The sequence below is a fragment of the Anarrhichthys ocellatus genome, unplaced genomic scaffold, assembly GCF_004355925.1.
Source record: "Anarrhichthys ocellatus isolate YVR2014 unplaced genomic scaffold, GSC_Weel_1.0 scaffold63, whole genome shotgun sequence".
NCBI classification, from domain to species: Eukaryota; Metazoa; Chordata; class Actinopteri; order Perciformes; family Anarhichadidae; genus Anarrhichthys; species Anarrhichthys ocellatus.
This window is the reverse complement of record NW_022280093.1, coordinates 2,099,779-2,113,344: the sequence shown is the minus strand read 5'-3', so window position 1 is coordinate 2,113,344 and position 13,566 is coordinate 2,099,779. Positions and strand designations below refer to the sequence as shown.

Here is a 13,566-nt window from a genome sequence, read left to right as displayed (position 1 = left end):
GGGGGGGGGGGCAGCGGAGTCGGCAGCTCTGCGTGCAAAGTGAGAAAAATAGTCTTCCTATTCAGAGCGACAGCCTGTTTGGAGAGTCGGTGTTTGTTTACCCTCTGGAAATCTCGTTGGTTGTTTCGGAATTAAACACAACACAACACACACACACACATACATACACTCATAGCGTCATGCCAACACCAGATGCCAGGAAGTACAGTGGCGACTGAGTGGCATCCACAGCAAAGCCCCGCCATGCGTGACTCTCTCCTGACTTTTCCTCTTTTAGCAAGCTTGCGTGATCCCAACATCACTCCCCCATCATGCCCCCCCCGCCCCCCTCTATATCCTGCCCTCACACACAAACACACGAGTATATTGCCTGCTGGGCGATAGAGCGGGGGGGTATATGTCCTCTCCCTCCCTGAGCCAAATTAAGTGATCGGAGCAAACACTGTTAGTATAAACAAGCTTGGATTAGAGTGTTGTGGTGACATGCGAGGGGCACAGATGGGAGAATGTGAAGTGGACAGTCACGATATGTCCAGACCTGACGAAGGATGTCTCGCTGTGCTCACCTCGACTTCTTTTCAACTGTGCTCCCACAGCTCACGTCTGAATTTTTAGAAAAGCTGATGCTTTCGTTGGAGTGATGCTGCCAGTAGCTAACACTTAGTCCTCTTGTTTGGTACTTTTACACACAAGTATTAAAAGACAATATTAACTCTAGTTATGACGGGTATATTTGCTGTACGTGGTTGTAAATCTGTACTCACATTTTTGCCTATTTTCTAAATTCTTAAGATGTCATGCCAAAAGGCATCATTATGTTTGATGTTTTGATGCTGAGATGCCTCTGGGTCGTATTTTTTCTGCGAGCGGCCAGTGTTTGCCTGCCGCCCCGGATCTAATACCCTGCAACCCAGGGATGAGGTGTTAGGAGAAGGATAATCAGATTACTGTTGGGTTAGCGTGTCGCTTAATGAATTAGCTCTGTCAGAGGCCAAATTGTTGTGTGATATTGTTGGTGAGAGACACAGGAGACGGGTCACTCGCGTTAAAGCGAAGCTGACGGGTGACGTGAAGGAAGATCAAATCAGGCAGAAACTGTCCCAAAAATACTGTCTTTGGATTTATTTTATTTTTACTGAAAAATCAGCTTTTGGTGGGCCGACAACCTTAAATTGAAATGTGACTGTTTGTATGTGGAGAGAGAGACCTTAAATACTGCATTATGCTATTGCTCTAGATTACCTGCCTCACAGATTGGCCCTGGTCCTACACACACACACACACACTCACACAGAAGCACAGCGGATACTGAACACCTCTGATAGTGTCTACTGACTGACAAGTTAATGGCTTTCATGCATTAAGCATGGTCGGCATCGTGGCTATCACTTGACCCCTGCACACATTAACCACCTCACATCAATTTAATTACACATCGGTGGGCCTTTCCTGTGTGTTGGCGTATGTGTGTAGCGTTTTGGTGAGGGCTCTGCCAGCGGCACACTGTTCACACTTGTAGTCTATGTAAATACATCTTTTAACTTATTGTTCCCAGTGAACGAAAAATCACGTATCGCCAAATTGTGTGGTTTTGATTTGTTTCACGGAAGGATTACATGTCGCTTCATGGGTTGAGAAACTTCTCCTTTCTCTCAGACTAAATGAAGCATTTAAAATCTCATTGTTTTAGTTCAAATGCATTGTCACGAAGCTTAAAAGCCAATGTTTTTTTTCTAGTGACAGCGACATTTTGCTCCCACAGAGTTTCAGCAAAGTGCCATAAAAGAAGTGTTATACTCTTTTACTTTCCGTCCGTCTATTTAACTCAGTACAACTTTTCTCATTAGTGCATTATGTCAGCCACTTTGTACTCACGTTTCCTCCACTAAAACGATGCCTCTCTTGAGTTCAAGCCCAGCAAATGAGCACAACTTGTTGATGTCGTAAAAGTGCTCCGTGGTTAGCATTTGTTTAGCATTGCGTGCTGCTAGCAGCATTAGTGTAGTTTCCCTCCCCGTATGCATTCAGCCTGGGGGACCATCTGTCCGTTATTATTTTCCTCAATGGGCCGAAACAGTGCCATAATCTTTTCAACAGATTACCTTCTTGTTACGGAGAGGCTGCATGGATTAAAAACAAAAGAAAGAAAAACAATGCTAACAGGATCAAAAATAAAATAATGAAAGGTGTGGTTCTTCAGAAAACTTGTTGAAGACCGCAAAGCGAGTGATGATTGCTTTCGACTGGCCAGCGGGGAGGAGAACACGAGGGGGATAATCTAAGGCTTGTTGTGCTTCTTTCTCCCTCTTATTGTGAATAATGCCAGTGACACTAGTTGGCACGCAACACAAGGAACCAGCAGAGCTGCAGACTGTAACCTTCGCTCTGCTCTCCGTCTTTCTTTTGCCCTCCTCCCCTCTCATGCAGGAATGCAGACTGAAAGACAGGGGTAGAGAACTAATAATTATTCCCTGAGTTGTTGTTAAGAATTCCCTTTTTCCGTATGAATTAGCAGAGGCACTGGTGCGTTTTCTAATGAAAAACTCAGTGTAGGACAACTGAGTGAAATGAATGAGCTACATAATAAACACTTTATTTAGTTTATTCTATACATTGTAAGTAGACTTTTTGGACCTAAATAACTCAACTTATGAGGAACCCAAAAAATATTTGCTGCCTTTTTGCTCTTTCACTCCTCCTCTCCCTATTCATCCCTCTTTCTCACTCTGCAATTCCAATCATATTTAACTAATTCCAAAGCACTTTAAATTCACCTCTCATGGCACATCTGTTTCCATGAAGCACGAGAGGTTTTCCTTTCAAATGCATCTCTTAATTAAACTCAAAATCGGGGAGATGGGCTTTACAGCAAGCAGCGAATGTCCACATAAACTTTACAGTTTGAGGAAAGACGCGCTGCGCGTTCATTTCCATCTATTGAATCTCAGACCGCTCGTGAAAATGGAGATTGTGTAAGAGCACATAAATAGAAGGCTTGTGCTTTATTGTGGCCAGGTGGGGTTCCTAAATGCAAATTGTATTAACCGCCAGCTCCTTGAGAGGGCAACAGCCATCTTCATCAAAACAGGAATCCAAGGGAAAAGCTATTTATAGAGTAACCACGCCAACATACACATGCATGCGGGAGCTGATGTCCCTTACAGTGATGAAGTGTGTATCTCAGATGTGCACACATGGCACAAAGATTCCATTATTTTGTCACCTTTGTGCTTGAGAAATGTATCAGTTTGTTCTATCAATTTTACAGTTGGCTAACCAGAAGAAGAAAATAAAAGTCTGGGCTTTAGCTTGGTAGAAAGTGCGTCAATATTTTTCCCACAAAAGTCAAAACATTCCTGGACACCGAGGTCCCCCAAAAGGAAATTAATTCCTCTATTTGAATGAACTAATCAGAGGAAGTTTGTGATAAATATAGATGCATAGGAGAGTGGAGAATAGGCCTGACAATGGAGTCCCCCCCCCCCCCCCCTTGACTCCCTTGTGTTTGTCTTTTTTGCAACCGTGAACTTTACATGTGATTGTGCACGTGTGTTGTCATTCGGTGCCCGGGCCGGGTTACTGCTCGGATATGTGTGTGACTCACGAGGGAGTCCGTATCCTGAGTTCACCCCCGCTGAGCAGACTGAAGGCCGGGGCCGACGCTTGTGCTGGTGGAATGCGCCAGATCCCTGGCAGCGGCAGGCAAACTGTAGCGCCTTGTTGTCTTCAATTAAAAAATACACTGTTGCATTCATTTGGGTACAGTCAAATTAAAAGCTTTCCTGCGTAACTGGCTCATCTCACGCAACACATGCCTGAATGCAGCCTGTGTGTGTGTGTGTGTGTAAGCGGAGAGCACATCATTTCACGCTGAGGCACATTCTCCCCGGGCCTTCATCCATTTGCATCCTGTTAGTTTTTCTAATTGTCTGTATAAATATTGTACCACGTTGGCCTTATGTTGTGGTGCATTTTTTTCCAAAGCTTGACAAGGCAAATTTAGGAGTGTTTAGACAGCCCTTTAGCTGGCTGCGCACTTGTGTGTCGCTCTTTCAATGGGTTCATCAGGAAAAAAACATTTTTCTCCGCTGACAAACACCACGCTCACATAAAACATGTGCGCCACAATCAGTCATGTTCTCTATTTATAGAAGCAGTGTGTGTGTGGAGTGTGTGTGGCGCCAGTTTTTATGATGCGCCCGTGTATACAAGCCACATACAGTAGCAGTACACACAGTTGCCATACGAGTCTGTTTTGCCCGGGGGCTCATGCGTGGAGACAGATCACTCCTGTACAACAGTCGTGTGTCTGTTTGCCAAACAAAACAGAGAAGTGGAAACAATTGAGTTTTGCATCCCGACCTCCAATCTGTGTGATCCCGTTTGCTCGGTCATAATATCACTTCCCCTTCATTTCAGCGTCTAGGCTATTGTTTATGTTCTATTCAGGAATCACATTTTGTATTTTTTTCCCCTTCCTCAGAGAGACTTCCTGTAGCGAATCCATGTGCACACTACTCTCAAAAATCCCTCACTCACGTTAGGATCTCCTCTGAAAGATGCACATTCGTGATTCATGCCGGGACGACAAGAACAGTCCTTTTTGTAAATGTGGTTTAGTGAAGAAAAAAAGGCTTTAAATCCTGGCAGTCCCTCCCTCCAACTGTAATCTTATGTCACAGTGGAATACATTGTCATCCAAAACAATATCGGGGAAGATTAGAGACCTCAATCCAATATTAATACTGGTATCAAGGGTGATTGAAATTTGAATGCATACTGTTTATATCCATCAAGTGGAACGGTAGGAACAACGTAGAAAAAGCTGCTGTTTATCTTCAGAAAAATATGAAAAGCGCCAAAAACTTTCTGTCAGTGAGTCTTTTTTTTCTTCTCTTTGCCACACTGCAAAAGAAAAAGGAAAAAAAAGTTAAAATGGTAAGGGTTGGATTTGGACAGGCCGAGATCCGGACATTTGATCTGTGGCATATTGAAGTATTAGCTTCCATTACAGTGCAGGCTTAACCTTTTTGCGGAGCACCATTGAGCGCTTGCCAGCAGTCATCAATATTTAACAGCTGTTGCTATTATGAAATTCTTTATGGGCTAATGTGGCTCGCCGGCTTGCACGCAAGGCCTTGGCCGGCTGCCAGCCCACTGTCAGGAGGAGGGGGGGAGATTGACAGACGGCTCGCTCGCGTGACAACCAAGCCCTTGATCGGCCAACTTCTCTCTCTCTCTCTCTGTGTGTGTGTGTGTGTGTGTGTGTGTGTGTGTGTGTCTCTCTGCTGTGGATTTCCTGTGCCTGCGGAGAGAGAGAGAGAGAGAGAGAGAGAGAGAGAGAGAGAGAGAGAAGAAGAGCGCTGAGGGAAGGGGGCGGGAATAGGCAAAGGAAGTGGCTGTAAGCCAACCCGACCTCAACACACACACATGCACACACACACACACACACACACACACACACACACAGTTCTCTCTACTCACGCAAGCCTTGTGGAAGGGGAGGGACTGCTGTGCAGCACAGTGTTTCACATGTTCAGGTCCGGAGCTCTTTTTTTACAAGCCAAAAACCACAGCAGAGGATCGGCTGCCAAGAGATGGCACCCATGCTGCTGCAAACCAGGGAGACAGAGAGCCTGCATGCAGATGTAGGTAGTATGGATGTGATTGGGCTTCACTCATATGTTAGCAAAACACCAACCCTCTGACAGAGAAAAAACAAATAATTTCGGATAAGATTACTTCTTACCAGGGGTGGGGAAAATATCAGATCCCTTGCTTGAGTAAAAGTAGCAATATTGCAATATATAAATACTTCAAGAAGTAAAATTACTGCATCAAAATTGTGACTTAAGTAAAAAAAGTATTAAAATATTATAGTATTGGATTATTATGACGAATGCATTAATGTTTAATGAGCATTCTACAATTCTAATTGTGACTTAAGTAAAAAAAGTATTAAAATATTATAGTATTGGATTATTATGACGAATGCATTAATGTTTAATGAGCATTCTACCGTTAATTTAAACTATTTGACATACTGTTGGGTAGTTTCTTCTACAACAGTGCATACGATTTTTTAAAGATCGTCATATGTTATATATGATATATCACAGTAACTATAGCTGACAAATAAATGTTGAGGGCGGTCCTCCACTACTTATTACATATTAACTGAACTGGCAACTGGCATTAAACTGAGTATAAAGTGATCAAATGTCTAAAGAACACCCAAAAAAGCAGCAGTAGCCACCTGTTGGACTGGGTTTGGAGCAGTGTGCATGCAGGTTGGTATAGGTCCCAGGTTAAAACCGTGCAGCAGCTGGTGTTGTCTATGAGCAGCCATGTATGAACACTTACCTGCTCCTCGCTGCATATTGCTCTGGATAGCAACGTGAGCAGGAGAATGGAGCCGGGGTATCACCTACCATTCAGTTTAAACCGCATGCCGCTCTTGTACTCACGATTTCTGAAGAGCTTTGAGTCGTGCGACACTCTCCAACATAATGTCATGGCCATGCCATCTTTGAACCTAATGCACAGGACTGCATTGAAATATTCATCTTTGCATCTGTCGTCTTTTTGCGAGACATTCCTTTGTGTTTGACCTCCATTATCCCCAGAATAAAAGCATGTCGGTGACACTATGGGTCCACAGAGACCCCCCCCCCCCCTTCTGCACAGCTCTCCCTCCTTATAGAGGTGTTCTTCTTTCTCTCCTCTGGTTCCTCTTCGTATTTCTTTTTTTTCCCGGCTGTTATTGGTAGTGTGGGAGGAAGTGGCTGTAAAGGAGAATACAGAAGAACAAACCGAGACTTTGCTGCTACACGTCCATATGCCCCACGGCCAGACTCACCTCGCCCCCTAGAGGGTGCAGAAACACCTGATTGATGTGGACTCTGTCCTAAACTCACACATACACACACTACGCAGCAATCCCATCTCAACCGCATCACATTCTACATCTCATTTGTAGAATGTGTGTAGAATGTTCTCCCTTCCAGCATCTCTTTCCATCACAGTCCCTATTCGTAATATCGGATTATTCTTTAATTTCAACAAATCATCGAAGGTGTCCTCTGAGCCAATTGAAGTCCCGAGACAATTGTGACTCGAATTGTGCCAATTGAATCACAATGTATCTTGATATCTGGCGGGTGGTCTTAACGTTTTGTGTACTGAGTGGAGGTGGAAAAGACAGACCGGGGCCGACTAAGGGAGCGAGAGACTCTCAGCCTCACCCCTTGGCAGCATCGACATCCCGCAACTTGTCACTTTTTACTTGACACCCCGTCCTCACACAGAGCACATAAACGCCTCGCCATTACCCACTCTGTTTTCCTTTATAGACCAGGGAGAAAATGGAGGCAAAGAAAAGCAAACCCGAAGACGCGAGCGGTGATGAATAAAGCCCGTATTGTCGGCAGAGGAAGTGCCTGTGCCGTTAATTAATCATCCCGTGTGTTTGTCTTTCCTGACGCTGCATCCTCTCCAAAAGCTGCCGTAAGAGAGAAAACAAAAATGCACGAGGCGTTGAAGGAGGAAAATAAAGAGGCTTATTAGATCCATTTCCCTCTGCTAGTTTCCACTGGTGGGATGATATTGCGGTTATTGAAGAGAATGGTGTGTGTGTGTGTGTGTGTGTGTGGCTGTCTGAGTCTGTTTGTGTGTGTTTGCACCTGAAGGAGGTGATGACAAAATACAATTATACAAAATACAAAATACAGTAATAATAACATTATTACTGGCATTTATGAGTTTACTGAGCGACTGTCAATGCAGTCATCAGCGCTTAACTGATTTCCAGTATTCACATTGATGAGTTTATTTACACTCATTAACCTGATATTGCAACCGGGGAATGATTAAACGCAAAAGTAGTTAATCCATTAAAAATGTATAGATAGAAAGAAAAAAACGGGCGCATTAGCTTTGCGTGCTTCAGAGTGGAATTAAGAGATGGGGAACTCTTTCAGCATCACGAAATCGGTTGTCGATCGCCTGCGATGCCGAGTTGAACAAAGAAAGGGTGGAGAGATGATGAGGAGGAGGAAGACGGGGGTTCATTGGGGGAGGAATGGACAGAGGACAGGATACAGTAGAAGGTTAAAGGGGAGGAATGGTACTGTAATGGGGTTATTCGGTGGGGGTGGGGACTGTACGGAGCATCGGAAGACACATACATACATACTTAGATCGTTTTTCGTAATGAGGCTATGGTGTGTGTGTATGTGTTGCGTGACTAATCTGTGCCAGCTACAATGAGTGACAGGGCGAAGGGCTAATCTCTTGGAGTGAGCCACATGCCCACTGACAGCACGCCCATAAGAGAAACACGCAAACATGCCTCCGACACGCAACGCACACGTCACCGATGCACACGTGACATTTCTGCACGCCACGTCCGTGGAGGCTAATTGCATGTGTAGACACTCTGGCATGGTGGTAGGCCTTTACTCTACAGCGGAGAGATCGCAGCATGTGTATAGCAGCGGTTGATGGAGCGTGACTCGCTTGTGATATTTGTATAACTTAAGTAGATGTTCCTACTCTTTTGAATATCAGATGGCACAACAGGAGCAGGAGAGTGGTGAGCTTTGTAAAGAATAAAGAACATCACAGAGCCTTGTTTCAGTGCAAATAAGTCGTCCCTAAAGCACTACATGCTGCGCTCTACCTCACGCTTGGTGTGCCGGTGAGCCTCTGCGTGTGCGTGCGGCCGTATCGTGTGAGAAGAATCCCGTAAAGTCATGAAATCCTCCTGTTTTGCCTCGTTAGACAGCCCCGCCGCACAGACTAATACCTGGAGATCACGCAGTGCAAGAGGAGACTGATGCCATTAATGTGTCGGCCACATGTCTGCATGCCGGTCCAACTCTTATCACTGCAGCATCAGACAGGCTTTTTGGAGGATTTAGAAGCTTTAGAAAATGCAATTATTGTTGTTATCGTCCTCAACTTTTCCTGTGTTGACATGGAAAGTCAAGAGCTAGACGTGTGCTTGATTTCATTTTCCAGACCTTGAACGCAGCAGATATGAGCACATGTCCCTGCATGTATAAGGTTAATGAAATTAAGGACTGGGTTTGTGTTTGTGGCTGCTCTTTTCATCTCCACCTGCACTTGTAACCACAGAGTTTGCTCAGTGCTTTTAGTTTTTGTTGTTTTAACATAAATATGCCCCTCGTTCCAGCCAATTGACCCTTTTCTTTTTCTTTTTTACAGCAAACCATGAGAAGCCCTCCAGGAAGCAGAGTATCAGCACAGCATCCTCAAACCCTGAACCCAGGAAAGAGAGCCTTCCACTGGCCACCACAGTCAATGAAAGCAGCCTCCTCCTGGAAGTAAGAAACCACATGGCTGTTGTCTGTATGTGTGGAATAACTTTGTGAACAGAAAGTATTATGTGTACGTACGTATGCCGTCCTAAGTATATTTCAATGATATCACTTTTCACCATGCTGCCATCAAACCGTTGCCTTTTTGGTTGTTGTCGCGTTTAAATACTCGCTAGCTTGCATTCGCATCAGTCAGGAGAGCATTCGTGTCTGATGGATGTAGCCTGAGTGCGACTGAGTGAGTGTGAGTTGGGGAGGGGGGGGTCTTTTGTGTGTGCATGCGTGTGTGCCCTTTGCCCTGACCTCCTTTGCAGAGCTGTGGTGTTGCGTGACATACGGGTGAGGCGGGAGTGTCAGAGCTGATGGAGGAGGTGGGGACTCGCACATGCTGGCAGCTTTAGCAGCCAGTCAAGTGCGTGCGTGCGTGCGTGCGTGTGTGAGAGAGAGAGTGTGAGTGAGTGAGTGAGTGCATCTCTGTCTGGATGCATGTAGTCGTGTGTGAAAGTGAGCAGAAGAGAGTGAGAAGAACACACCAAGCCTGACAACATTAATCAGAGCAAATCGAAGATTTGTTTTTTGTCAGTTGACCTCAGACCTTTAATCAGACAGAATAAGATTATCATACGTGCATATAGTTCAGGGTATGACACGTCATGTCTTTTAGATGATACCAGGACACCCAGTCGAACTTGGCTATGACCAATAACGCACACGATGCATGTTCTTAATATATGTTACATAAAAGTTGAAAATATGTCGCTAGATTCCTAGAGAGGCGAATATTTCTCTTGAAGGCATCCGAGCAGACGGGATGTCGTAGTCAGACACATGCAGCAGCACGCTACGTGGGAATTTCATTTAGCATCAGATCATTGCTACGCACTCAATACCTTAATGGCTGTCTGTCGAACAACAAACCACACTGATCGTCGGCCAACAACTGCGTGCGCACACGCACAGGGGCGAGCTGATCCACTGATGCTTCTGTTAACGTGTTGGGTTGTCTCAACAAAAGGATAGATTGACCGTAGCGATGGGCCGCCTCCCGTTGCGTGACTCAACCTGCACCGGGGCCTCACAGCAAACTGTGCATTAGTTGTTACGGGGATGGGATCCCGAGAGAGGGGCAGGCGGATATGTTTGTGTGTGTTTGGTTAGTGGAATTGCATGTCTTTGTATGTGTTTGTTTGCCGCGTACATTTTTCATGCTTGTGTATGTTTGTGTATCCATTTTGGAGGTTGATTCTCATAAGAAACATACACCATATATTGTATGTTTTATTGTGTAGATTGTATTTAGAATATTGTATTTTTTTATGTTTATACAATATATGTTATATAAAATGTCGAATATCAAAATTTCAAGAGCCAACTTGCTGATGCAATCCATCCAATAGTTGTCGAGACATTTAAGTCAGAACCAAAAATGTCAGCCTCATTGTGGCGCTAGAGGAAAAGTCAGGGAATCACCAAAGTCAGTAGGGATCATCCTCTGGGGACCATACATATCTACCAATTTTCATGGCAGTTCACGCGGTACTTGTTGTGATATCGGCCTTCCCTAGAGCCACACAGCTAGCTGTAATGTGTTTCTGATGTGTGACTGCGGTCTCACTCATTGGCTGATATCCAGCATTTTTTTTTCCAGACATTCAATATATCAGAACCCCATATTATGCTAACCTTCATATGTGTGTGAAGGATATGGCTTCCTGATGGAAGAAGGTCTGCATGTTTGTCATGACCTCATCATCACTGCTTTCATCTCGCTGTGACAGCGAGACCGAAGGAAAAACCAAAGGAACTCTGTCGAAACAATGAGACACGGCTGCCCTGCCACCATCACCACCACCTCCTCCCCGCCTTTCCCATGCTTCCAAATCCAGTGAACGAATATTTTATTTTGGGCTCTGCGTGCAAAGCGCCTCTTACGATTTGTAAGCCAAAGCTTTTAGTCTCCCTGGGGCGGTTACGGGAGCCGGGGGCGTCGTAGTTGCAGATATGTGGCGGAGCAGGCCAGCAGCAGGTGCTTGTTTCCATTACCTAAAGGCTTTAGTATGCGAGGAAGTGAGGGAAATGTGAATGGAGAAAACACACAAAAATAGCATGCAGCACAGTGCAGCCAATACGAGCACAGTATTTCTTTCTTTATTATAACTATTTTCTTATTTCAAAATAGAGGAATAAAGCTCTCTCTCTTGGTCTTTAGCTTGGTTGTTTTTCATAAAGAAAATAGAATAATGATTAATTAAGAAGTATAGGCATTTTTCTACATTGTAAATGACCTCTCTTATTCCAACATAAATGATGGGTGTTCCCATAATAGTTTTGGTTATGTGAAAAATAAATGCACTGTATTCAGCTATAATATATTTGTCATTCCGTCTTGGAAAGCCAGTTATTACAGTAATCAACTCTAAAAAAAAAAACAGTGTTTTTGCCTGCACACAGTCTGTCAGGTCTCAAGTCCAAGGCCAATTTGTTCTGAGAAAAATAAAAAAGCCCTTTCGAAAGAAAATGCAGAAAATTGACTGTGGCATTTCAATGGCTTTGACGAGGAATGAAGAAAGGTGAACGGGCTAAAAAAAACTAAATGAACCCAACATGTAAATGCCTTTTTATGGCCTTGTTGGACCTCATAAAGGCAACATCACATCCAAGTATGTTCAGACTGTTTACATGTCCATTTTAGAAACTATGCCCCCCCCTCGGATGTTATGAGCATGTGCCAGTTGAACTTGTCAAACAACATCTGCATCTACACCACCAAGACCCTGAGTCATCCTCCCACTCTGCTTCCCTCCCCCCCATCATATATGCTTTCCACATATTGTCATATCATAGTCCAGATATTTTTCTGTCACAGCGTTGCTTTGTCATGCTTTGACTCAAATACCTCGTGGACAAATTGCTCTGTTCACAGACAGACAGGTATCGCAGTCTGTCATGCGGTCGGGATGGAGCGTGCATGCGCGGAGCTGAGCATTACTCTGCTCGCTAAGGCAATCAGATCAATGTTAGGAGAAAGTGAGGTAGTGAGTGTGAGGCCACAGGGAGATATATGCCACATAGAACACACACACACACACACACAAGGGGAAGACCTGCATAGACTCGCAGTAAAATAGAGACGACAGACTCTGGCAGCAGCAGTCACGCAAGTCAAGTAGCCTTGCAGTTGTCACGCTATCACAGCTGTGCACAACACACATGCACACTGAAAGACTCTTCCACGTCTCCTTCCCTTGTTTTCCTTTTTTTTCCCTCTCCACCTCCATCTGTCCTCCCCTCCTCGTTTGACTGAAGCCAGTTATGTATTTATTGAAATTTTCTCTTTAATCAACACTTGTCTCTGTGAGCTGTGCCGGCCAAACACATTATGTGTGTATGTGTGTGTGTGTGTGTTTGTGTTTGTGTCTGGAGTTTCTCTGCTTTTAATCAACGTGTTTGTTATCACAAATCAAAGCATGTTAGCAGTCAAACGGAATTAATTATCAAAGTTTCTGATGAAATACATACATTTAAAAGGGGAGCAAATTGGTGTGTATGTCATCCTCAAGTTGACTTCTTTAAAAATACCATGAATTGAAATACCGCCAGAAAATATTCTAAAAAGTCTTTCAAATGCAATACTTTGCATTGCAAATCAGCAAGTTTTATTTGGCCCACTCACTTCCATAGCCATCCGTCTTTCATTCCTGCTCCAGTGTCCAGTATTATTCCATTTTTTGTTCCATTTTTACCGTTATTTGCTGTTCTGATAATTATGGAAAGAATGATATAAATGTGCTATAAAAAGTCTGGCTTGAGTCAAATTCTGGCTGCGTAAAATAAATGTACAGTAATGGCTGTGACCACAGTTGGGTCGTAAATAAAAAAACATTTGACTCTGTTGCACTGTGTTTCTGCTGGGTGCAATCATGCCATCTAAAGCTGGCTTTGTAAAGACGCCACCGATTAAATCCAGTTGTTTGTGTTTGTCAATTATGTATTTGTTGCACTTGAGTTTATTTGCTGCATCAGTTGCCCTGAGTCACTGCTTATTCGTGTGTGTGTGTGTGTGTGTGTGTGTGTGTGTGTGTGTGTGTGTGTGTGTGTGTGTGTGTGTGCGTGTGTGTGTGTGTGTGTGTGTGTGTGTGTGTGTGTGTGTGTGTGTGTGTGTGTGTGTGTGTGTGTGTGTGTGTGTGTGTGTGTGTGTGTGTGTGTGTGTGTGTGTGTGTGTGTG

At 44.2% G+C, this 13,566-nt stretch overlaps 1 protein-coding gene across 5 annotated transcripts in view; it reads left to right on the top strand.

Annotated features, from left to right (window-relative positions):
- Positions 1 to 13,566, top strand: part of ahrra (aryl-hydrocarbon receptor repressor a) — a 55,840-nt gene that overhangs the window by 29,811 nt on the left and 12,463 nt on the right. For 3 of the 5 annotated variants that reach the window (XM_031872332.1, XM_031872331.1, XM_031872335.1), the window contains one exon: positions 9,229 to 9,347. In XM_031872332.1, coding sequence (XP_031728192.1) covers positions 9,229 to 9,347 — 119 coding nt within the window. The other 2 variants (XM_031872333.1, XM_031872336.1) reach the window with 2 other exon arrangements.